Consider the following 25,396-nt stretch of genomic DNA (forward strand, 5'->3'; position numbering starts at 1 on the left):
AGCCCATTCTTCACATTTCTCCAGTGTCTTAGTCAGTCTCAGCCCACTCCTCACATTTCTCCAGTGTCTTATTTAGTCTCAGCCCATTCCTCACATTTCTCCAGTGTATTGGTCAGTCTCAGCCCATTCCTCACATTTCTCCAGTGTATTCGTCAGTCTCAGCCCATTCTTCACATTTCTCCTGTGTATTAGTCAGTCTCAGCCCACTCCTCACATTTCTCCAGTGTGTTATTTAGTCTCAGCCCATTCCTCACATTTCTCCAGTGTATTCGTCAGTCTCAGCCCACTCCTCACATTTCTCCAGTGTATTCGTCAGTCTCAGCCCATTCTTCACATTTCTCCAGTGTCTTAGTCAGTCTCAGCCCATTCTTCACATTTCTCCAGTGTATTAGTCAGTCTCAGCCCATTCTTCACATTTCTCCAGTGTCTTAGTCAGTCTCAGCCCACTCCTCACATTTCTCCAGTGTGTTATTTAGTCTCAACCCATTCTTCACATTTCTCCAGTGTCTTAGTCAGTCTCAGCCCACTCCTCACATTTCTCCAGTGTGTTATTTAGTCTCAGCCCATTCCTCACATTTCTCCAGTGTATTGGTCAGTCTCAGCCCATTCTTCACATTTCTCCAGTGTCTTAGTCAGTCTCAGCCCACTCCTCACATTTCTCCAGTGTGTTATTTAGTCTCAGCCCATTCTTCACATTTCTCCAGTGTATTATTCAGTCTCAGCCCATTCTTCACATTTCTCCAGTGTCTTAGTCAGTCTCAGCCCACTCCTCACATTTCTCCAGTGTGTTATTTAGTCTCAGCCAACTCCTCACATTTTTCCAATGTATTAGTCAGTCTCAGCCCACTCCTCACATTTCTCCAGTGTATTGGTCAGTCTCAGCCCATTCTTCACATTTCTCCAGTGTCTTAGTCATTCTCAGCCCACTCCTCACATTTCTCCAGTGTGTTATTTAGTCTCAGCCCATTCCTCACATTTCTCCAGTGTATTGGTCAGTCTCAGCCCATTCTTCACATTTCTCCAGTGTCTTAGTCAGTCTCAGCCCACTCCTCACATTTCTCCAGTGTGTTATTTAGTCTCAGCCCATTCTTCACATTTCTCCTGTGTATTAGTCAGTCTCAGCCCACTCCTCACATTTCTCCAGTGTGTTATTTAGTCTCAGCCCATTCCTCACATTTCTCCAGTGTATTCGTCAGTCTCAGCCCACTCCTCACATTTCTCCAGTGTGTTATTTAGTCTCAGCCCACTCCTCACATTTCTCCAGTGTATTAGTCAGTCTCAGCCCATTCCTCACATTTCTCCAGTGTATTCGTCAGTCTCAGCCCACTCCTCACATTTCTCCAGTGTGTTATTTAGTCTCAGCCCACTGCTCACATTTCTCCAATGTATTAGTCAGTCTCAGCCCATTCTTCACATTTCTCCAGTGTCTTAGTCAGTCTCAGCCCACTCCTCACATTTCTCCAGTGTATTAGTCAGTCTCAGCCCACTGCTCACATTTCTCCAGTGTGTTATTCAGTCTCAGCCCATTCCTCACATTTCTCCAGTGTATTCGTCAGTCTCAGCCCATTCTTCACAGTTCTCCTGTGTATTAGTCAGTCTCAGCCCACTCCTCACATTTCTCCAGTGTGTTATTTAGTCTCAGCCCATTCCTCACATTTCTCCAGTGTATTCGTCAGTCTCAGCCCACTCCTCACATTTCTGCAGTGTGTTATTTAGTCTCAGCCCACTCCTCACATTTCTCCAGTGTATTAGTCAGTCTCAGCCCATTCCTCACATTTCTCCAGTGTATTCGTCAGTCTCAGCCCATTCTTCACATTTCTCCAGTGTCTTAGTCAGTCTCAGCCCATTCTTCACATTTCTCCAGTGTCTTAGTCAGTCTCAGCCCACTCCTCACATTTCTCCAGTGTGTTATTTAGTCTCAACCCATTCTTCACATTTCTCCAGTGTATTAGTCAGTCTCAGCCCATTCTTCACATTTCTCCAGTGTCTTAGTCAGTCTCAGCCCACTCCTCACATTTCTCCAGTGTGTTATTTAGTCTCAGCCCATTCCTCACATTTCTCCAGTGTATTGGTCAGTCTCAGCCCATTCTTCACATTTCTCCAGTGTCTTAGTCAGTCTCAGCCCACTCCTCACATTTCTCCAGTGTGTTATTTAGTCTCAGCCCATTCCTCACATTTCTCCAGTGTGTTGGTCAGTCTCAGCCCATTCTTCACATTTCTCCAGTGTATTCGTCAGTCTCAGCCCATTCTTCACATTTCTCCTGTGTATTAGTCAGTCTCAGCCCACTCCTCACATTTCTCCAGTGTGTTATTTAGTCTCAGCCCATTCCTCACATTTCTCCAGTGTATTCGTCAGTCTCAGCCCACTCCTCACATTTCTCCAGTGTATTCGTCAGTCTCAGCCCATTCTTCACATTTCTCCAGTGTCTTAGTCAGTCTCAGCCCATTCTTCACATTTCTCCAGTGTATTAGTCAGTCTCAGCCCATTCTTCACATTTCTCCAGTGTCTTAGTCAGTCTCAGCCCACTCCTCACATTTCTCCAGTGTGTTATTTAGTCTCAACCCATTCTTCACATTTCTCCAGTGTGTTATTTAGTCTCAACCCATTCTTCACATTTCTCCAGTGTCTTAGTCAGTCTCAGCCCACTCCTCACATTTCTCCAGTGTGTTATTTAGTCTCAGCCCATTCCTCACATTTCTCCAGTGTATTGGTCAGTCTCAGCCCATTCTTCACATTTCTCCAGTGTCTTAGTCAGTCTCAGCCCACTCCTCACATTTCTCCAGTGTGTTATTTAGTCTCAGCCCATTCCTCACATTTCTCCAGTGTATTCGTCAGTCTCAGCCCATTCTTCACATTTCTCCTGTGTATTAGTCAGTCTCAGCCCACTCCTCACATTTCTCCAGTGTGTTATTTAGTCTCAGCCCATTCCTCACATTTCTCCAGTGTATTCGTCAGTCTCAGCCCACTCCTCACATTTCTCCAGTGTATTCGTCAGTCTCAGCCCATTCTTCACATTTCTCCAGTGTCTTAGTCAGTCTCAGCCCATTCTTCACATTTCTCCAGTGTATTAGTCAGTCTCAGCCCATTCTTCACATTTCTCCAGTGTGTTATTTAGTCTCAACCCATTCTTCACATTTCTCCAGTGTATTAGTCAGTCTCAGCCCATTCCTCACATTTCTCCAGTGTATTAGTCAGTCTCAGCCCACTCCTCACATTTCTCCAGTGTGTTATTTAGTCTCAGCCCACTCCTCACATTTTTCCAATGTATTAGTCAGTCTCAGCCCACTCCTCACATTTCTCCATTGTATTAGTCAGTCTCAGCCTACTCCTCACATTTCTCCAGTGTGTTATTTAGTCTCAGCCCACTCCTCACATTTCTCCAGTGTATTAGTCAGTCTGAGCCCACTCCTCACATTTCTCCAGTGTATTAGTCAGTCTCAGCCCATTCTTCACATTTCTCCAGTGTATTAGTTAGTCTCAGCCCACTCCTCACATTTCTCCAATGTATTAGTCAGTCTCAGCCCACTCCTCACATTTCTCCAGTGTATTAGTCAGTCTCAGCCCACTGCTCACATTTCTCCAGTGTATTAGTCAGTCTCAGCCCATTCCTCACATTTCTCCATTGTATTAGTCAGTCTCAGCCGACTCCTCACATTTCTCCAGTGTGTTATTTAGTCTCAGCCCACTCCTCACATTTCTCCAGTGTGTTATTTAGTCTCAGCCCACTCCTCACATTTCTCCAGTGTGTTATTTAGTCTCAGCCCATTCCTCACATTTCTCCAGTGTATTAGTCAGTCTCAGCCTACTCCTCACATTTCTCCAGTGTGTTATTTAGTCTCAGCCTGCTCCTCACATTTCTCCAGTGTGTTATTTCGTCTCAGCCCACTCCTCACATTTCTCCAGTGTGTTATTTAGTCTCAGCCCACTCCTCACATTTCTCCAGTGTATTAGTCAGACTCAGCCCACTCCTCACATTTCTCCAGTGTATTAGTCAGTCTCAGCCCACTCCTCACATTTCTCCAATGTATTAGTCCGCCTCAGCCCACTGCTCACATTTTTCCAATGTATTAGTCAGTCTCAGCCAACTCCTCACATTTCTCCAGTGTATTAGTCAGTCTCAGCCCACTCCTCACATTTCTCCAGTGTATTAGTCAGTCTCAGCCCACTCCTCACATTTCTCCAGTGTATTAGTCAGTCTCAGCCCACTCCTCACATTTTTCCAATGTATTAGTCAGTCTCCGCCCACTCCTCACATTTCTCCAGTGTATTAGTCAGTCTCAGCCCACTCCTCACATTTCTCCAGTGTATTAGTCAGTCTCAGCCCACTGCTCACATTTTTCCAATGTATTAGTCAGTCTCAGCCCACTCCTCACATTTCCCCAGTGTATTAGTCAGTCTCAGCCCACTCCTCACATTTCTCCAGTCTATTAGTCAGTCTCAGCCCACTCCTCACATTTTTCCAATGTATTAGTCAGTCTCAGCCCACTCCTCACATTTCTCCAGTGTATTAGTCAGTCTCAGCCCACTCCTCACATTTTTCCAATGTATTAGTCAGTCTCAGCCCACTCCTCACATTTTTCCAATGTATTAGTCAGTCTCCGCCCACTCCTCACATTTCTCCAGTGTATTAGTCAGTCACAGCCCATTCCTCACATTTCCCCAGTGTATTAGACAGTCTCAGCCCACTGCTCACATTTCTCCAGTGTGTTAGTCAGTCTCAGCCCACTGCTCACATTTCTCCAGTGTATTAATCAGTCACAGCCCACTGCTCACATTTCTCCAGTGTATTAGTCAGTCTCAGCCCACTCCTCACATTTCTCCAGTGTATTAGTCAGTCTCAGCCCACTGCTCACATTTCTCCAATGTGATAGTCAGTCTCAGCCCACTCCTCACATTTTTCCAATGTATTAGTCAGTCTCAACCCACTCCTCACATTTCTCCAGTGTATTAGTCAGTCTCAGCCCACTCCTCACAGTTCGTTTGGGAAGGATTAAAAGGTTTAATCTGTTTGCAGTGCCCACTGATTAGTTCAATTGCATGAAGTGAAGATTGAGAATCCTCCAGAGTGCGATCATCATAGGCAGAGTATCATATTTAAAATATTGCTTGTTTGCTGCTGCATTTAATGAACTTGTTCAGTGTGTTACTTCTGATAATTTCAGGAGGTTTGAGAGCAGTTGTTCAGATTATAACACTGATCACATAGACTTACATGTGCATATAATAACATTGAGGGTTAGTTTGGGTTCCACTGCAGTTGTCTTATCGATTTTAACAATTCATGCCATGTTGACATTTATTTATAATTTAAACTCAGATTTTTTTTCACAGCTTGGAATCCTAATGTTCTCCTGATGAAAGAGCTTGTCCCTTTGCCAGCTCATCTCAATAGGGCATGCCAGGCATTCTGAGTAGGGCATGCCAGGGCATCGCAACACGGCATGCCAGGGCATCCAGTTTCCCAACATGTAACAATTTATCTAAATTGGCTATCCCAGCACAGCGGCTTTGAAAACTAATGAAACAATTTTCTGGAACCATGCACGCCATTTTGAAATCTGCTGTGCCACCATTTTGAAACCTGCTGCGCCGCCTGCTAGTTATCGTCTGTTATTTTTATAGGCGCTACATTAGAAGCTGGCTCTACCGTTTTTTAAAGTTTAGCCAATGTTTCCTTTCAACTGAGGTTCTTCCTTTCTTTGTTTCTTGTGTTGAAAGCTTTGTGTTCTGAGCATGCCACCTTTGCACCTCACCAATCTTGTTACCAGTTCTGTTCTATTGGGCACCGTATATTCAGTCTGCTTCAAGTGTCTTTTCGTGTCCAGGATATCTCTTTGTGATGGTTGCATGAGCCAGTTAGGTGTCATTATTCCTGCTTATTCAGATTCAGCACAGACCTGTATTGAACTGAAATGATATAACAATGGCACTGCCACTTCCCCTGGAGCCAGTAGGGTACGGAGGGCTAACATTGTTAAGGACTGTTCATTCAAATGTTATTTCTCTTTATTAGGAATGTATTTAATGAATAATGTTTCAGTAATGATTCATGTAGCAGCAGAATCAATGTCCTCGTTTGATTTCACTTTACTGTATTTGGAAACACATCTTGTGCTGACGCTATTGGTAAAGACAATTGAATCATCACGTTGAGATGTCAATTCAGTGCCAAAAAAATTAAAGATTAAAAATCATAAAATACATTCCAGGTGTCCAAGGCTCACTTGATAAATCATTTTCTACGGTACAAGACTTTGGTCAACACCAGATGGGAGGCTCGGCTCTCTGGTCTTTGTTGTTCATGGTCTCTGTGTTGAGAAATCCTGGGGAATAAACATTTGGCAATGAAGGGCAATGGAATAAAAAACATGCACTTACACCATCAGGGCCACCATTTGAAAAGGGGGCTGAGTAGATTGGATCAGTATTCAGTGAATGGTGATATATGCAGCACACTCTCTATGTATTCATTGAACTGCATGTGGAACAGTTATATGGGCAGTATGTTTCTGTCCCATCCACTACTGCAGCTCATCTGGGCCAGAATTGGAAGAAAGCTAATTAAGATGTGTAAGTCCATGCACTTTGAAATATTAGGACATGTATAATGTCTTTCCCCTCATCTTCTACTTGCCTCCCACCATGCTTCCACCAATCTACCACCATACCAACAGGTTGGGCACTGAGCAGAGATTGGGCACTTCCCCACATACAGGAAGAGAGAAAAGATTATCCTAGGCATCTGTCACATTTCCTGACAGCTGGCGGGTTGGTGATATTGGCAGAGGCCTGGGGAATATTGCTGTTCACCTGCTTAGCTCGTAACTGATATGTAACATGGGGACGTTCAGAAGAAAAAGGAAGAAATAACCTAGCCTACAATATAATTAACTAACTTTTATTAAGATGCATTAAAAAAATTGATGAAGGAAAACGAATGCATTTCACTCATTTAAAGTGAACAGTATGGTGGTTCCCAAGTGTTGGAAGGTAGATTTGGGTCTCCTTCACTCAGCCCACTCCATTCGCAACCTAAGCCATGTTGGAATTTCCCACTTTGATCACCATGACATCTTCCATACACTAGATCTTCATCAAAGTCAACATTGTAACGCGATTGTAGAGTGGAAATAGCACTAAACCATCCAGTGTACCTCAACAGTGAGTTTATAATTGCCACCTCTTGACAGCTGCAAGTACCTGATCATTTCACAGAAGCATGGGGAACGTCTTACTGATTGCAATAGGGCCCTGTTTTGCAAAAGTTGAGCCGTAATGTCAAACACAAGGTATTTTAAAGGTACGTGGAGATTTGAAGAAGGTAGTACATCTACAATATTGTTGTTTGTTTTCCACCCTGATATGGAAGATATCAGAGTCAGAATACAACAGTGTCCACTCTTCACCATCCTGCGAGGCAGTTGAGGGTCAGTTTCTGGGCAGTGGCTTTCACACAGCTGGCAGTTGTTGGTTGAAGGGAAGTAGCCAGTGCACTTGAAGTATATCTCACATGTATTGTTTGAGGTCATCCCAGATTAAACTCACATACATTGGAGAAGTGGGATATGCAAAAGGTTTGGATCTGATGGCCCCTATACTTATTGGGCTTGTTTAAGATTCCTGATGAACTTCCTACTTGCTGGGAAGTTGCATTGTTTTAAATAACACATCCATAAACCGTGCCTGTTTCTTCAGATGACGATGGTTGAGCCTGGTGTGTGGAAAGGCAATGATCTGTGAGCTCACTCGGAAGAGATCGAGTATTGAACTTCAGCATTTGCTGAGGGTCACAACTTTAACCTTGGAATTGTATTACCATGTTGAGAATTCCAGGAAAGGACAGAGTTCAAGTTATTTGGATCTAAAGATAAGGAAAGAGAAATATAGCCACTATTTATTATAAATATTGGATTTTAATTGGCACATCTCATATTCTGGGCCACGTCTTGATGTGCCCTTGAGAAATCGAGGCAGTAACATTGAATTGTTTCGGTTTAAAAAGGATTAGGCAAATCCCATACCTTGGTGTGATGAATTCTGGGAAGGATTAAAACATAAGGAAACTTGGAATGATGACATCACTGTGGCTGGTTGCAGCAAAATTCTGACTCCTACAAATAAAAGCTCTAAATTTATGCGTCACAGCTACACAGTGACTTTACCCTTCATAAGATTGTCTCCTGTATCTTCCTACTTCCCTCCCTTCTCCACTGGGTTTGTGAAAAGTTCAACATGACAGGATAGGTTGAAGTGCCTGGCAAAATTTTAGTTTGTGATCAAGTTGAATTCATGACAAGTTTTGATCTCGTGAGTGCTATCTTCCATTGTTTATGGAAGATTAACAATTTGGAAAATAGAAGCTGGGTGTTAGTCCCATTAGAATGTTGTTTTCTCTTGAAGCAGACTGAATCCACAGGATCCAGAATGGTTGCTTGTACTTAATGCTACTGAATATCTTTTTTCTTTATTTTTTTATTGCAGATGTTTTATGTCCACAAAGTTTGCTTGATTGCAAAAGCGGCAGTGACCCCCTCCCCATCTATGCTGATTGTGACTTGTTGATGAATCTATCTTTTAGTCGTACATGTGTGGTTGTCTACGGTTGCTGTCACCCGGCTGGCTGTGGCTGGCTTTTGATGCTGATTTGTTTTGCTGCTCTTCTTCCTGGCACTGTGGCGTGCTGTATTTGTTGGATGAAGATTACAGGTGGTTCTACTTTGGTCACTCAGGGACTTTAGCCTCTCTTCCCCTTCCCCCAGACTTGAATACAACCTCATCAATGGAAATCTTTTTGCCAGTGGCCAGTCAGACTGCCTTCTTAAAAAATTCACTAGCCTTTTTTTCAATCACTCCAAGGATCCACTGACTGGGTTGCTTTGTCAGTTCGGTATTCAGGTTTGTGTCCGTGTTCAAAAATTTCTCCACTTAACCAATAGTCTAGACAAATTCTCAATAGACATGGGCCACTACAGGTTATCCTGTGATCATGAACAGTCTGACTAACTCTGCTTTCAAGTACTTGTCAATGGTTAAATTGTTTGACAACGTTTAGCCCCGTGAGGTGCTGTGTCCTCCTAAAGTTATTGAGGCCACTGGATACAAGGTGGGTTTCCTGAGGGAATATTGACTTGCAATGTGTGGACATTCCTGCTGCTCGTCAGACTCCGTGTGTGACACCATTCGCATATCATCTGATGGCAGAGATGAGAGAAAAAATATGCCTTTCTCGTAGACATTGAAGCATGTTTCATGAGATAAAAGGCTGTCAGGATTTCCCTCACAGTTAGATCCCAAAAAATTCCAAAGTAGCAAATCTCAAGTCCTGGCAACAATATCACCTGAAAACGGCGAAAACTGAGGTCAGCATTTAGCACCAAACTCAATGTTGGTTTGTCGTCAACTGCTTGAGAAGGACACATCCAAGAGAAGAGACACAGCTCTTGATATGGTATTGGTTAAAGAAATTGGAGACAGTTGTTTCAGACCTATATATAGGTCAGCATGCAGTACCATGGAGTAGTGGAACACAGCTCCTCACATCCATGGTTTTCACTTAAAAGTGGCTACTCCACTTGCTGTTGATGTTATTGAAGGGAAGTGCAATGCAGAGGCTAGGCTCTTCCTCACGGTGTGGGAGGTCGGTAGGCCAGCTCAGAGCTATCAGTTGAAGAATAGCAGAGCAAGTGTTCTGCAAGTTTGCTCCCTGCTCCCCCTGCCAAGTGGGGAGAATAAATTTTGATCCATTTCCTCCCATAATTTCTGATTTCATTTATATTTTATTCAGTTTATAGGAGATGTTGTTTAGACAGCTTCCTGCCTTAGAATGCCTGACAAATGAGTCCAATGTCTTTTCTTCTCAAGGTTGTGATCTTCTGCAGACTTAGGGCTGGATTCCCCTCCATGATCCCACCTGAAATCAGGCAGGACGGCAGTGGAGAATGAGGAAACATTCCTCGGTGAGGCCTACTGCCGCTTCCCCTCACCCACCACGTGCCTTTGGCGACTCCTTCCCTGTCCACTGCCTGTATTGGCAGCGGAAGGATGGGTTCTGGGTCCCTGGAAGATTTTCCTGCCACCCACCTTGTTATTGCTGCTTCCTAGTACCAATAAATGGAAGGTGCTTATAATGACATTCTCACCTCCCAATGTTACCTCCATTTATGTCTGTCCATCTTTCTGAATCCTCTCCAATCCAGATCTGTTTCCCTCAGAGGTCACAACTGATCCATACCATGCTGCTTCTTGGCAGCAGAAATCCCACCATGCATTATTGATGACCCATGACCCAGGGGTTTGGGTGGATTTGGAGAGGTGGCTGGAAGTCCCACCCCACTGGAATTTCACCTCAAGTGTGCTCAAGGTGAGTGCCACACCAGGATTGGTCAACACCTTTACCTCTTCTTTGAGAAGGAACCCACAATGAGGACAAACTGCGACTATTGCTAACATACAAACTCACCTGCTGACTGACATTTTACCTCCTCTGATGGGAATCAATCATGTGTCAGCTGCAGCTCAGTTGGTCGCACTCTCGCCTCTGAGTCAGAAGGTTGGGTTCAAGCCCCACTGCAGAAATATAATCCAGGTCGACACTCCAGTGCAACATTGAAGGAATGCTGCACCGTCAGAGGTTCCATTTTCAGATGAGACATTAAACCGAGGCTCCGTCTGTTCCCTCAGGTGGACATCAAAGAGCATATAGCACTGTTTTGAAGAAGGCCTCTCCGGTGTCCTGGCCAACATTTCTCTCTCAACCAAAATCATTAAAAACAGAGTTTTTGGTTAGTATCTCATTGCTTTTTCTGGGACATTCTACAAAGTAACTTCACTTCAAAAATACTTAATTGGCTGTAAAGCACTTTGGAACAACCTGAGGTTGTAAAGACACTATATAAATGCAATTTTTTTTTTCTTTTTCACTGGCCTTGCTGAGTTAAACTTTTTAGGCCACTTTCCAGTGTCTGTGGCTGTCACTTCAGTGAGCCAGTTTCCTCGTTGAGACGTGACACTGAAGGATTGACGTTTTTCTGGGCAGTATTATTTAATACACAAGTTCTTGTGTTTGCAACAACCTTCTAACCCACATCAACTTCATTAAAGTGGTGCACATTATCCAAAGCACTAAAGAGAGGATGGAAGAGGAGTTTGAAGCCTGTTGTTATGTCGCTGAGAGTAGTACAACTCCACACAAATAGTTACGATGGATTTGAGTGCCACCCAGCACTGAGATCCAGCCTTGCACATGCAACTTCCAAAACTAATATTCCATCTGCTATAATAGCCAGTACATTTGATGCATTTCATCAAAAGATAGTCCGTAATCAAGGTGGATGATGTATTTCCAACCCAGAACTGAGCTCCATATATGCGTTATCTTGACTGGGATGGTGTGGTTCAGCAGAACGTGATTTAGTGAAGAATGGTATATGAAGAAAGTTCGAGATGAGAGTGGTTGGTTGGTTGGTTGGGCTGGTATTAGGAATCCTAATACTGCAGCTGGAGAGGCTGTCATGCAGCATGATCTATATATATAAAGCATTATACCAGTTACTATCTTAGAGTATCCGATGTGTGAATTTTAGATGGATTCAGTCATAAATGAACCAGCTGATCAATACTTAACCACAATATTCTGTGTTGTGAGAACCAGTGGTAATGCAGTCAGACCAGACGATCCTGATTCACTTTCCCTCGCCTTCTACTACACACGTCCAGATTGATATTACCTGAATTCTAATTTCTGCTTCTCCTCTGACCCATTTCAATGTCCTTCAAGTTTGCCACCAGGCATCTATCTTCAGCTGGCAAACAGAGATGATCATGCCATGGCAACTTCTGAGCCACCAGGAATGCCAGCACATGATGCGTTAGCAGAAGACGTGATTTAAATGAAAGCAAGGTGAACAAGAGTCTCTCACACTGCCACCCCAGTCCCAGCAACGGGACAACCGAATTGGACACAGCACTCAATTCAACAATCTGGCCAAGAACTGGTAATACTGGCTTGCCGAAGATAAATGGACTCAAACAGCATGGAGTAGCGGCACCAGTACTGCCACCCTCCTTGTGTTGCCAGAAACCTATTTGGTTGACCTATGAAAACTAAGAATGAGAAAAGGGCATTTGGTCAATCATGCTGGTTCCTTCCATTGACTATCTGGTCCCTTTGTGTGGGGGAGAAAAAAAACATAGAGATAACAAACAGCAAAGTGGAATGTCTGCGTTTAAATGAAACCAGCCCCACATACATATCTGCTGAAAACAGTGAGAAAGGTAAACATCAAATCCAAACCTTTAGTCATTCGTATTTTCCAAGCATCTGCACCATTTCACAATCCCAATGGAAGGAGCAGTCTTCAAATATTCTTGGCTTAGGCCATTCCAGCTGCAAGAAAATTGAACAAACCATCAGTGCCATGTTTTTGACAGACCCAGCTGTGAAGTCCCTGAGCCAGTGAAGAAGTGTAGAACCACCTCTGGTGTGAATGTGGTGTTGGACAGGTTGGCTGATATGTTTTGTGTTCTTTTTTCCAGAGCATTTGTTTACCTCAGTAACCTGCTGTACCCAGTGCCACTGGTACACCGTGTGGCAATAGTCAGTGAGAAGGGAGAGGTCAAAGGATTTCTACGTGTGGCCGTTCAGGCCATTTCTGGTAAGTAAGACCATGTGAAAGAGCAAACTCCAGGGGTACTGAGTGGTACAGTGGGTCACACACTGTCCTTTCACACTCTGGGACTGGGTCGGACAGTGGGTCACACACTGTCCTTTCACGCTCTGAGACTGGGTCGGACAGTGGATCAGACACTGTCCTTTCACACTCTGGGATTAGGTGGTACAGTGGGTCAGAACATAAGAACTAGGAGCAGGAGTAGGCAATTCAGCCCCTCGAGCCTGCTCCACCATTCAATATGCTCATGACTGATCTCATCTAGGCCTCAACTCCACTTTCCTGCCCATTCTCCATGACCCTTCAACCCTTTACTAATTAAAAATCTGTCTATCTCCTCCTTAAATTTACTCAATGTCCTGGCATCCATTGCACACTGGAGTGGTAAATTCCACAGACTCACAACCCTTTGAGAGATGTAATTTCTCCTCATCTCTTTTAAATCTGCTACCCCTTATCCTAAAACTATGACCTCTCATTTTAGATTGCCCCACCAGAGGAAACATTCTCTCTACATCTACTTTGTCAATCCCCTAATCATCTTATATACCTCAATTAGTTCTCCTCTCATTCTTCGAAACTCTAAAGAGTAAAGGCCGAAACTGCTCAATCTCTCTTCATAAGACAAACCCCTCATCTCTGGAATCAATCTAGTGAATCTCCACTGAACTGCCTCCAATGCAACTACATCCCTCCTCAAGTAAGGGGACCAAAACTGTATGCAATACTCCAGGTGCGGTCTCACGAATGCCTTGTACAGTTGCAGCAACACTTCCCTACTTTTATACTCTGCTCCTTTAACAATAAATGCCAAAATTCCATTTGCCTTCCTTATTACCTGCTGCACCTGGATACTAGTTTTCTTCGATTCATGCACAAGGACACCCAGATCCCTCTGTACCGAAGCACTCTGAAGCTTCTCTCCATTTAGATAATAATTTGCCTTTCGATTCTTCCGACCAAAGTGGATAACCTCACACTTATCCATGTTAAACTCCATCTGCCAACTTTTGGCCCATTCACCTAACCTATCAATATACATTTGTAAATTTCTTATTTCTTTATTGAAACTTACTATCCCACCTATTTTAGTGTCATCTACAAATGTGGCTACAGTGCCTTCTATCCCTGCATCCAAGTCATTAATATAGTTTGTAAATAGTTGGGGCCCGAGGACCGAACCCTGTGGCACCCCACTAGTTACATCTTGCCAACCAGAAAAGGACCCATTTATCCTGACTCTCTGTTTTCTGTTGGTTAGCCAATCCTCTATCCAAGCTAATAAATTGCCCCTAACCCCATGCTATCTTACCTTGTGTTTTAACCTTGTGTGCAGCACCTTATCAAATGCCTTCTGGAAGTCCAGATATACTACATCTGCAGGATCCCCATTATCCACTTTACTTGTTACATCTTTGAAGAACTCTAGCAAATTAGTCAAACACGATTTACTCTTCATAAAACCATGTTGACTCTGATGGATTGCGTTTTGACTTTCTAAATGTCCTGTTATTACTTCCTTAATAATGGATTCTGTTATTACATCCTTAATAATGGTCAGGCACTGTCCTTTCACACTCTGGGACTGGGTCAGACACTGTCCTTTCACACTCTGGGACTGGGTCAGACACTGTCCTTTCACACTCTGGGACTAGGTGGTACAGTGGGTCAGGCACTGTCTTTTCACACTCTGGGACTGGGTGTGTGGTGGGTCAGACACTGTCCTTTTACACTCTGGGACTAGGTGGTACAATGGGTCAGACACTGTCTTTTCACACTCTGGGACTGGGTGGTACAGTGGGTCAGACACTGTCTTTTTACACTCTGGGACTGGGTGGTTCAGTGGGGTCAGACACTGTCCTTTCACACTCTGGGACTGGGTGTGTGGTGGGTCAGACACTGTCCTTTTACACTCTGGGACTGGGTGGTACATTGGGTCAGACACTGTCTTTTCACACTCTGGGACTGGGTGGTTCAGTGGGTCAGATACTGTCCTTTTACACTCTGGGACTAGGTGGTACATTGGGTCAGACACTGTCTTTTCACACTCTGGGACTGGGTGGTTCAGTGGGTCAGACACTGTCCTTTTACACTCTGGGACTGGGTGGTACAATGGGTCAGACACTGTCCTTTCACACTCTGGGACTGGGTGGGACAGTGGGTCTGATTGTCTTTTCACACTCTGGGACTGGATGGTACAGTGGGTCTGATTGTCTTTTCACACTCTGGGACTGGGTGGGACAGTGGGTCAGACACTGTCCTTTCACACTCTGGGACTAGGTGGTACATTGGGTCAGACACTGTCTTTTCACACTCTGGGACTGGATGGTACAGTGGGTCTGACACTGTCTTTTCACACTCTGAGACTAGGTGGTACAGTGGGTCTGATTGTCTTTTCACACTCTGGGACTGGGTGGGACAGTGGGTCAGACACTGTCCTTTCACACTCTGGGACTGGGTGGTACATTGGGTCAGACACTGTCTTTTCACACTCTGGGACTGGTGGTACAGTGGGTCAGACACTTTCTTTTCACACTCTGGGACTAGGTGGTACAGTGGGTCTGACACTGTCCTTTCACACTCTGGGACTGGGTGGTCCAGTGGATCTGATTGTCTTTTCACACTCTGGGACTGGATGGTACAGTGGGCCAGACACTGTCTTCTCACACTCTGGGACTAGGTGGTACAGTGGGTCTGACTGTCTTTTCACATTCTGGGACTAGGTGGTACAGTGGGTCTGACTGTCTTTTCACTCTCTGGGACTGGGTGGTACACTGGGTCAGACACTGTCCTTTCACACTCTGGGACTGGATGGTACAGTGGGTCTGACACTGTCTTTTCACACTCTGAGACTAGGTGGTACAGTGGGTCTGATTGTCTTTTCACACTCTGGGACTGGGTGGGACAGTGGGTCAGACACTGTCCTTTCACACTCTGGGACTGGGTGGTACATTGGGTCAGACACTGTCTTTTCACACTCTGGGACTGGTGGTACAGTGGGTCAGACACTTTCTTTTCACACTCTGGGACTAGGTGGTACAGTGGGTCTGACACTGTCCTTTCACACTCTGGGACTGGGTGGTCCAGTGGATCTGATTGTCTTTTCACACTCTGGGACTGGATGGTACAGTGGGCCAGACACTGTCTTCTCACACTCTGGGACTAGGTGGTACAGTGGGTCTGACTGTCTTTTCACATTCTGGGACTAGGTGGTACAGTGGGTCTGACTGTCTTTTCACTCTCTGGGACTGGGTGGTACACTGGGTCAGACACTGTCCTTTCACACTCTGGGACTAGGTGGTACAATGGGTCAGACACTGTCTTTTCACTATTACGTCTTGGGTTCACTGGCAGCCCAGGCTGATTCGACAAATATCTTAGTTCTGGCTTTTCTCTGTTTTGCATCAGGGATTTCTTATTGCCCGGTTGAAAGCAGCAGAAGAAAGAGGAGGCTGATGACTCTGGGTCTCTGTCTCCCTAGTATTACCTGGGGAATTGCAGAGTTAAAGGGTACACCCAGGGGATGTAGCCGGTGCAGACATTCAAATCACATTTAAGTGAGGCAGCAGTGTTGTACTGATGACTCCCTCCTCGCTTTGCTCTCAGGCCAGCAGACAGGCATCCATTGCTGGTACTGTTGAGGACTAGTGGGCCTTACTCTGTGCCCAGTCTCTTCCTCAGTTCAGAGGATCTGAGAAAGGTCAGAGCTGGGTAGTGAACATCTTCAGGTTTGGAAGCCAATACCTACACATGAGGTACATTGGGTCTAATAAGAACTGGTGAGGATCAAAACAGACAGAAAGGGGAAAGAAACTTCACTTTTGCAGTCTCTAAAGAACTACAGGCAATGAGTTTGGATAGTCTGGCAGTTAAATCTGTCTCAGGTAGAAATCAATGGGAAGGAAAACCACACAGGGTGCAAAATGGAGTGTTGATTCACTATCACTGCTTCCTGCTACCATTCAAGATGAAGTTACCTGAGTTTGGCAATAATTTTAACCTCACCCGCCGGATGAGAAACTGACCAGATTAGATTAGCTGCACTTTTTACACCCAGCCCAATTTGCAGAAAGTAAAATCAGGGTGAGGTGTAAGTCAGCTATTTGATCCAATCCCATCAGCTTTGTACTGGGCAAGTTAGGATAAAATGATCCCCTGTTTTACTGCCTTCATATTCCGAGTACAAACTTTAATATGCATTAAATTAGGTGATGTTGGTGCAGTAAGTTTTGCCATTGGATGAAAACGTGGAGAATGGCCCCCTTAATCTAATCAGCTAAGATGCAAAGACTGTCACGAATCAAGCTCTTGTAACAAAGGAAATTCAAGGAGGTTACAACATTCATTACCCACAGCTTTATTTCATTGAGTAATATTCTTTCATTGTGTCCTTTTTAGCCGATGAGGAAGCTCCAGATTATGGGTCTGGGGTTCGACAATCAGGAACAGCCAAGATCTCCTTTGATGACCAGCACTTTGAGAAGGTAATGCTATTCGCAGGCTTTTCCGTCACATAGTCCTCTGAAATCCTGCTACACATGGCTCACTAGAAAATGAAACTAGATGAGAAAGAAATGAGAAATAATATACCAAAAATTGAAAACTTCATGTACACATCTCTAGATTTGTATTTCACATATTGTGAGGAAGTCTGGGCTGGTGTATCTTTATTTGGAAATATACTTGTAATTTAAAAAAATCTCTAGCCCTGAGGAGACCCCACAGTAATGTGTTGCATCCTAACTGCGCTTGACCGTAGTCCTGAGACTACCCACAGGAACCCCCTAGCCGTGAGGTTATCCACAGCGACCCCTCGTCCTGAGATTACCCACACTGACCCCTAGCTGTGAGGTTGCCTGTCAGGAACTCCTGACCCCGAGATTCCCTCCAGTAACCCCTAGCTGTGAGATTCCCCAACAGTAACTCCTAACTGTGAGCATCTGGCCGGTATATGGAAGGAAATTAAGTAGGTAGGGAGAATCCATGATCAAATAGATTGTACATGGTGTTTGGAAGGAGATTTGTGGGGTGGTATAGAATCCATGATGGCACAGATTGTACCTGGAACTAGTCAGCTTGATGGGTGAAATGCCATCTTATTGTTTCATGCTTTCTTGTGTTTCTAAACCTATTGACCATTCAGCACTTCAGGAAAACCTAGACTGGTTAGCAGAATGGCAAACAAGTGGCAGATGCAACTTAATATGGAGAGGTGTGCAGTAATATATGTTGGGTGAGAAAACAAAGTGTTGAGATTATATACTCGGTAGGAAGAGGCTGGAAGGCATGGATGAACATTGAGACCCAGGGGTTTCAATACACAATTCCCTGAAGTAAAAGTACAGATAGGTAAAGCCAAGAAATAATTTATAGAATTTATCGAAAACATTGGTTAAGCCTTATTGGAGTACTGTGTGCAGTTTTTGAGCATCTCATTTTAGAAAGAGCAATAAAGCCACAGACAGCATACAGTGTTGATTCAGTGGGATACCAAGGATGTCAAACTAGAGTTACAAAGAAGGACTTGAAATTCGAGGGTTTTTTCCAATGGAGCAGACAAGGCCAAGGGGAGAGTTAATGGAGGTTTTTAAACCAATAAAGAATGTGAATAAAGACTATTTCCTTTGGTCAGTGATGAAAGGTCATCATTTTAAAAAGATCACTGAGAGTGAGGAGTAAAATTGGAAGAAATTTCTTTACGTAGAGGGTTGTTAGAGCAGGGAATTCTTTGCTGAGTAAGTAGTTGAGGCATTTATGGGAAAATTGAACAAGTCTTTGAAGCAGAGGAAGATACAGAATATAGGATCGAGTAATGCAGTGGGGTTAGTTTTGGATTACTCCAGCAAAGAGTACAGACACAATGGGCCAATTGGCTGTAAACATCTATGGTTTAAATGACATTGCCATGATTGACCATCAGCAGTGCCTGCGGGACTGTTTGTGTGATGTTTACCCTGCGATCCTCTCTATTGTGTTTAGTTTCAGTCAGATTGTTGTACAACTGGAATGTCTCGCTCTGGCACATCGCAGGAGGAGTTGCGAATCGTTGAAGGACAGGGTCAGTCGAGCGATTCAGGACCCTCAGCCGATGAGGTCAATAACAACACCTGTGCAGGTAATCACTGCCCCATCAAAACCAATGGTGACGTATGTCTCACTCCATTTGAATCATGGTTTAAAACCTTATTTGACACATGAATACCTGTGCTTCAGAGGTCAGGGGTTAACTGGAGAAATGTTTTCTAGGAACATTTAAACAAAGGCGATTGAATGTCCCAGTGCCAACAGGTTTGTGCCAACATTATTGAAATCAGCCAAAATGGTGGGGCAGAAAAATCAGTTGCAGAACCCCTGGGAAGGAAAAATCAGTCTCGTGATCCCATTCAAATTTCTATGCCTTGAGGGTAAATTTGATTTTGGGAGATAGAGTTAAACAGGTGATAGAGATTCAGTCACCTGTTTTATATCTCCCAATTTGCCCCAATTTCAGTAAATTCAACATAAACCAAGTGTTGACCCTGGGACCTTCCAGCTCTCTTGTTCAGAAGCGTTGGGAAAACTTTCCTTCATCAATAAGCTCCGGAGCTCTAAGGATCAGGTTTTCACATCCCTGTGGGGAGGTGAGGAGATTTATTTTGTTTTACTTAGTGAGTTATTATGATCTGAAATGCACTGCCTGAAAGGGAAGAAGATTCAATCATAACTTTCAAAAGGAAATTGGATAGAAACGTGAAATCAAAATATTTACAAGGGTCTGAGGACAGAGCAGGGACGTGGGACTAATTGGACAACTCCTTCAAACAGCTAGCCCAGACACACTGCCATCCCCACCAAGAGCTTGAAGCCTGGGAGATCAAAACACCAATTTCCACCCAAAGCTGGTGGGTGAGAGTCAAAATTGTTGGTGGGGGTGGAGGGGGTGCGGCTGTCACCAGGGACTCACTGAAATTGTCTCCACCGAGGTCAATAAGAAATGTGAGGGAGGGAATCAGGAAAGTTCACAATCACAGGTAAGGAGAGGTGGGGAATCTAGGGCAAGGGGTGCCCAATGCATGCTTTTGGGGTGCGAAGGAACGCTCCTGTTCCTCATGGTCCACAAGGAACACCTAAAGGCAACATTTAAATGTTACTTTTCTGGGTCTCCTATCGTCTCCTGTGGCCATGGTCCTGGCTGCTGCAAGCTTTTGCATCTGGGTTTCAGATGGTTCAGGCCTTAGTCAGGCCTGTGATTAAAATGGCGTACACTTCCCAATGCCATTTAAATCAGGCCCTCTTTTCCCTGAGGCAGGAGGCCTTCCTGTACCGGATTTCAGCCTCATTAAAATGCTGAAGGGTGGGAGTAAGGCAGGAATCCCCAATCTCCACCATCTTAAACCTCCCCCCTTGTTAAGCATGCCTCTATCTTTGCGAGCTGAGTGGGTCGGAGGGGATTTGGGCAGAGAGGGGTTGGTGTGGCGGGAGCAGGAGGGAATGAAGTTCCCCACTAATTGTTTGTGGTTTTGTTTAAATTCTGCAGCCACCCAGGAGGAGCCTGACAGTCCAGTGAAGTCACCAGTAGAGACCCAGATGGATGGAATGGTAGAACACCTGAAAATCGGCAGCAACTTCACTTTCAGAGTGACAGTCCTACAGGCCTCGAGTATCTCTGCTGAATATGCCGATATCTTCTGTCAGTTCAAGTAAGTCACTCATTATCATACTCTGTAGACCCACTGCCATACCTGTGGAAGCCATGATGTATCTGTGCTATAAAGAACTGTGGAGGTCATAATGTATCCACTCATTGTCATGTTATTTGGGTTTGAGATATATCCATGATGTATTGATCTAGTACCATGACTATTGAAAATTTGTGCTATATAAAGCCATTACTGTGCCTATTGTGGCTATGTTGTGTCCCTTATGTCAAGGATGGTTCTTCCTTGCAGATGACTGGGTGGAAGTGAAATGTCACTGTTGACTGTGGGTTCACAGATGGCTGATGAGCCCTATCTTAGTCTTCCACAGTGAGGACAATGGTTGTCGGCTGGTAGAGGTGGTGATAGATTGTTGGCTCGAGCAGCTTGCCCTCTCTTTCCATCTGTCTCATCGTTCTCTCTCAGTGGCTGCTCTCGTTAATTGACACCATTTTGATGATGAATTGCCATTTTGGTCGCGCTTGGGCATCTGCTTCCCATTTGTTGATGTTAAAAGAGCAGACCATCATGGAGGTTTTGAGATTGTCTTTGAAATGTTTCTTTTGGCTCCTGTGTGAACGGGCTCCTTGAGTAGCTATGGAGGCCATGTTATATCCACTCATTGCCACACCTATTAAAGCTTTATTATATCTTTGCTATCTAGATCCATTGCCATAAACTATGGAGGCTGTGCTATATCTCTGACGTCTAAATGCTCTTGGTCAAGTCAGAGATAACATAAGGCTGATGTTTAAAATGATCTGACTACCAGAATTAATGCAGTGCACTCTGCATACAGGGTTGGGCAGTTGTCCTTCTGGGATTGCTGCAACGCACTATGTTTACTATTGTATCCAGTAGAGCAGCTTTCGATCATCCCTATTCTAGTTGCCACACACTACAGTCCATGAAGCTCTGAGTGATCTGATCTTTCTGTTCAAGACTGATGGCATAAGCCAAAGGAACCTCTGACCAAGAAGGTTCAATTGTGATTTAATCTCTTTTACAGTTTCATCCATCGCCAAGAAGAAGCCTTTTCTACAGAGCCGCTGAAAAACACAGGCCGAGGCCCCCCGCTTGGCTTTTACCATGTACAGAATGTGAGTGTCCCAAGTGAAGACCTAACTGTGATTATATAGAACTAGATAGAATGCCTGACGTGTTGTATTTGAGTGCCTCGCGCTGGTGATGATGCTCTTCTTAGAGCCTGTTGTTGGCAGATTGGTGTTGTCTGTTTAGGCTGTACACTATTAATGCCCATTTAAAAGCAAATGTGATTCACAGGGCAGTAATTTTATTCTCTGCCCATGCCTGCACACTGAGGGAGAGCAGATGTTCTGTCTTCTGCCCTCTCCAGCAAGTGATAGATGAGTCTGCAATAGAGAAGAGCAGGAGTGTAGAAAAATATGGATTCTCAAAACGAGAATCAGAGAATGATACAGCATAGAAGGAGGCTATTTGGCGCATTGTGCATATGGCGGCTCTTGGATAGAACTATCCAATTAGTCTGCTGTTTGCCCATAGCTGTGTATTTTTTTTTCTTTCAGGTATTTATCCAATTCTCTTTTGAAAGTTATTACTGAATCTGTTTCCACCACCCTTTCAAGCAGTGCATTCCAGATCACAACAACACATTATGTAAAAAAATGTTTCGTCATGTGCCTCTGATTCTTTTGCTAATTACCTTAAATCTGTGTGCTCTGGTTACCGACCCTTCTGCCATTGGAAACAGTTTCTCCTTATTTACTCTATCAAAGCCATTCATGATTTTGAACATCTGTATCAAATCTCCTTTTAACCTTCTCTGTTGTAAGGAGAACCCCAATTTCTCTAATTCGTCATGCCTAATACCATTCTCGTAAATCTGTCCTGCACCCTCTGTAAGGCCTTGACATCCTTCATAACGTGTGGTGCCTAGAATTGGACACAATATTCCAGCTGAGGTCTAACCAGTGTTTTGCAAAGGTTTGGCATAACTTCCTTCTTTTTGTACTCTACGCTTCTATTAATAAAGCCAAGGATCCTATATGCGTTTTTAACAACCTTTTCAACTTGTCCTTCAAAGACTTTTGTACATACAACCCCAGGTCTCCCTGTTCCTGCTCTCCCTTTAAAATTATATTTAATTTATATTGCCTGTCAGTACAGGTCATTAATATATATCAAAAAGAGCAGTAGTTCCAACACTGACTCCTGGGGAACACCACTGTATACCTCTCTCCAATCTGAAAAACAACCATTCACCACTACTCTGCTTTCCATCCTTTAGCCAATTTTATATCCATATAGCCACTGTCCCTTTAATCCCATGGGCCTTAATTTTGCTAACAAGTCTATTGTGTGGTACTTTGTCAACCACCTTTTGAAAATCCATCTATACAGTGACCCCTGCATTACCTTCATCATCCCTCTCTGTTATATTAATAAAGGACTCAATGATGCTAGTCAAACACAATTTCCCTTTAACAAATTGACTTTCACTTACTTTTTCAAATGCCAATTAATTTTGTCAAAGATTATTGTCTCTGAAAGTTTTCCCACCACCAACTTTCGGCTGACTGTTTTGTAGTTGCCAGGTTTACCCCTCTCCCCACTAGTGAGCAGGGGTGTAACACTTGTAATCCTCCAGTCCTCTGGCACCATCCCCATATCTAATGAGGATTGGAAAATTGTCAAAATGACAATATTCCTGGGAAGGCAGAGGGCATGGCTGACATACTAAATGAGTACTTTACATTTGTCTTCACTAGAGAAGAGGATGCTGCCAATTGAGCAATAAAGGAGGCAGTAGTAGTGACATTGGATAGGATAAAAATAAACAGGGTTTACTCAAAAGTTTGGCAGTTGTCAAAGTAGAAAAGTCACCCAGTCCAGATGCAAGGGTGGAAATTGTGGATGCTCTGGGCACAATTTTCAAAGAAGGGGAGAGAGGTAGAAGATGAGAAAGTTCCAGGAGGTAAAGCCAGGACATCTGCAAGAACTGGTGCTGACGGTGAAGCAGAAGGAAAGGGTTGCAAATGAAGCCAAAATCGGAAGGTGTACACTCCCAGGAGGAGATCAGGGAGACCAACCCAGCTGACGTTAGCCAAGAGCGATGACGTCAACTGACAAAACTATCAGCTAGAGTAGGTAGGATTCCTGGCTGATGCTCCCAGGCAAACCAAATTTTTCCAGCTGTGACATCTATGGCTCTCCAGCATTCTACAACTTTGACAGCAATCTATGCATCCCAATGTGCCCTCCCACAAGTACTGTCCAGATAATGTCATCAGCAGTCTGGAAATTTGTGTCTTTGTTAACTCTTGAAAACTCAATTAAACAAACAGTTGTATACAGTGAAGACTATACTTTTTTTTGCAGATTGCAGTAGAAGTGACCAAATCCTTCATAGAGTATATTAAGACTCAGCCCATTGTCTTTGAGGTGTTTGGACACTATCAACAGCACCCATTCCCACCACTCTGCAAGGACCTCATCAGGTAGATACTCCCAGTATATCTCATTGTCTTCAGCAGAAATAATCCTTTATTCTATTTCAACCTCAAAGTCAGTATCTCACTCTATACAGCATTGAAAGCCATTGAAGGTTCTGCACCAAACTTTAATCTCTTTGTATTGTAATGGGTGAAAAGGATCTGAGTTATGACAAACTCCTGGTGGTTTTAGTATAACACCAGCAAGGAGAGTCTCCTTGAAAACCAAGTAAAGAGCACACAACTCATAGGGGCCGAGGGTCATAGCATTCCCATGTCTGTACCACCTAATGCCAGGATATGAGTTAGCACCCAGGACTTGCTGCTTAACAGAAGTCAAACATTGGCTCACAAGTTACAATCAGCAGAAGGAGAGTGATCTCAGGATAAATTCCTCACAGCTTGTCAGATGAACAGCTAAAGGCAGAGGGTTGGGGATTTGATGTGTCACATAGGGAGGTCACACCCACCATCCCCACATCCAACCGCCCTGTCCTCACAGCCAGGGAAGAATGTGTTTTGTGAAGAAAAAAGTAGAGGGAGGAAATTAAATCAAATTTGGTGATAAAATGAATTGTAACATACCACAATACAGTTGGTCCAGTTATTCCAAACATGGAGCCTCCTGAGCTCAGGCAGCGATGTTGTCCATTTGAGGCCAAGCACTTGCCATAGGGAAAGACAAACAAACCCAGCTGGGGTTCACTCCAGGCCACTCATGCATAACTACAAGTGGCTTCCTGACATGGTAATGGTCTCCAGCGCATGGAGATGAAGATGGGCCTTCAGAGAGAGGAAATTCCAGGGAAAAAAAAAGCTGTTTTAATTTCTCTTGCTCCTTCTTTCTCTGCATCTGTCAGATTCAGATTCAGATCCAAATTTGGAGCTGGCATGTTAGTGCTGCCTTTTAACTGCTGGGATGGTGGGGGATAGCCGCACCTCCAAATAGCATTGTGTGACCACAGAACAGAGAAGGAAAGGCAAAACCTTGGTTTGAACCCGAGAATTCAGGATGTCTGATTAGCGGACAGTCCAAGAGTAAAGGCAAAGAGATGTAGGGAGTGGCAGATATATGGCAAGACTTGTTTCTTGTGCATCCTGAAGCTGGAGAGGAAGGAAATCTGTATCCCAGTCTCTGCAAGCCCTATCCTGTGCCAGATGCAAGGGGGCAGTTGGCAACAGTTCAGTTGACCTACCCTCACTTCTCTGATATCTCTCATTCCCAGTGAAGTAGTGCCTTTAGATTTGCTCAATGACAGACCCCACACTTCCTAACCGAAATGGGAACCTCAGTATGCAAGCGATCCTTTGATGGTACCATGTGCTGATAAAGTCTCAGCTCAGTGATCTATTTTTGAATAAAAGTCTTTCTCCATAACGTATTCTAGCTGGAATTCATCTGTTTTTTTCCTTCTATTCCTAGCCCCCTGAGGCCATCTCGCCGACAGTTTCCTCGCGTGATGCCCTTGTCTAAGCCAGGTGAAAAGATTACAATTGTTTAATGTTTTATTGCTTTGCATAGAAGTATCTAATCTTACCTGTAGCCATATAGAGGGGTAGAAATTGGGTGGATAACAG

General features: G+C 44.1%; 1 protein-coding gene across 5 annotated transcripts in view; it reads left to right on the plus strand.

The window, feature by feature from the left end:
- kif1aa (kinesin family member 1Aa) overlaps positions 1-25,396 on the plus strand; it is a 520,143-nt gene that overhangs the window by 325,966 nt on the left and 168,781 nt on the right. For all 5 annotated transcript variants that reach the window (XM_068041901.1, XM_068041902.1, XM_068041905.1 and 2 more), the window contains exons 23-29: positions 12,536-12,654; positions 17,068-17,153; positions 18,649-18,784; positions 20,186-20,348; positions 21,355-21,445; positions 23,706-23,824; positions 25,242-25,297. In XM_068041901.1, coding sequence (XP_067898002.1) covers positions 12,536-12,654; positions 17,068-17,153; positions 18,649-18,784; positions 20,186-20,348; positions 21,355-21,445; positions 23,706-23,824; positions 25,242-25,297 — 770 coding nt within the window. The remainder of the gene's footprint in view (positions 1-12,535; positions 12,655-17,067; positions 17,154-18,648; positions 18,785-20,185; positions 20,349-21,354; positions 21,446-23,705; positions 23,825-25,241; positions 25,298-25,396) is intronic.

This window comes from Heterodontus francisci, chromosome 11 (assembly GCF_036365525.1).
Source record: "Heterodontus francisci isolate sHetFra1 chromosome 11, sHetFra1.hap1, whole genome shotgun sequence".
Classification (NCBI taxonomy): Eukaryota; Metazoa; Chordata; class Chondrichthyes; order Heterodontiformes; family Heterodontidae; genus Heterodontus; species Heterodontus francisci.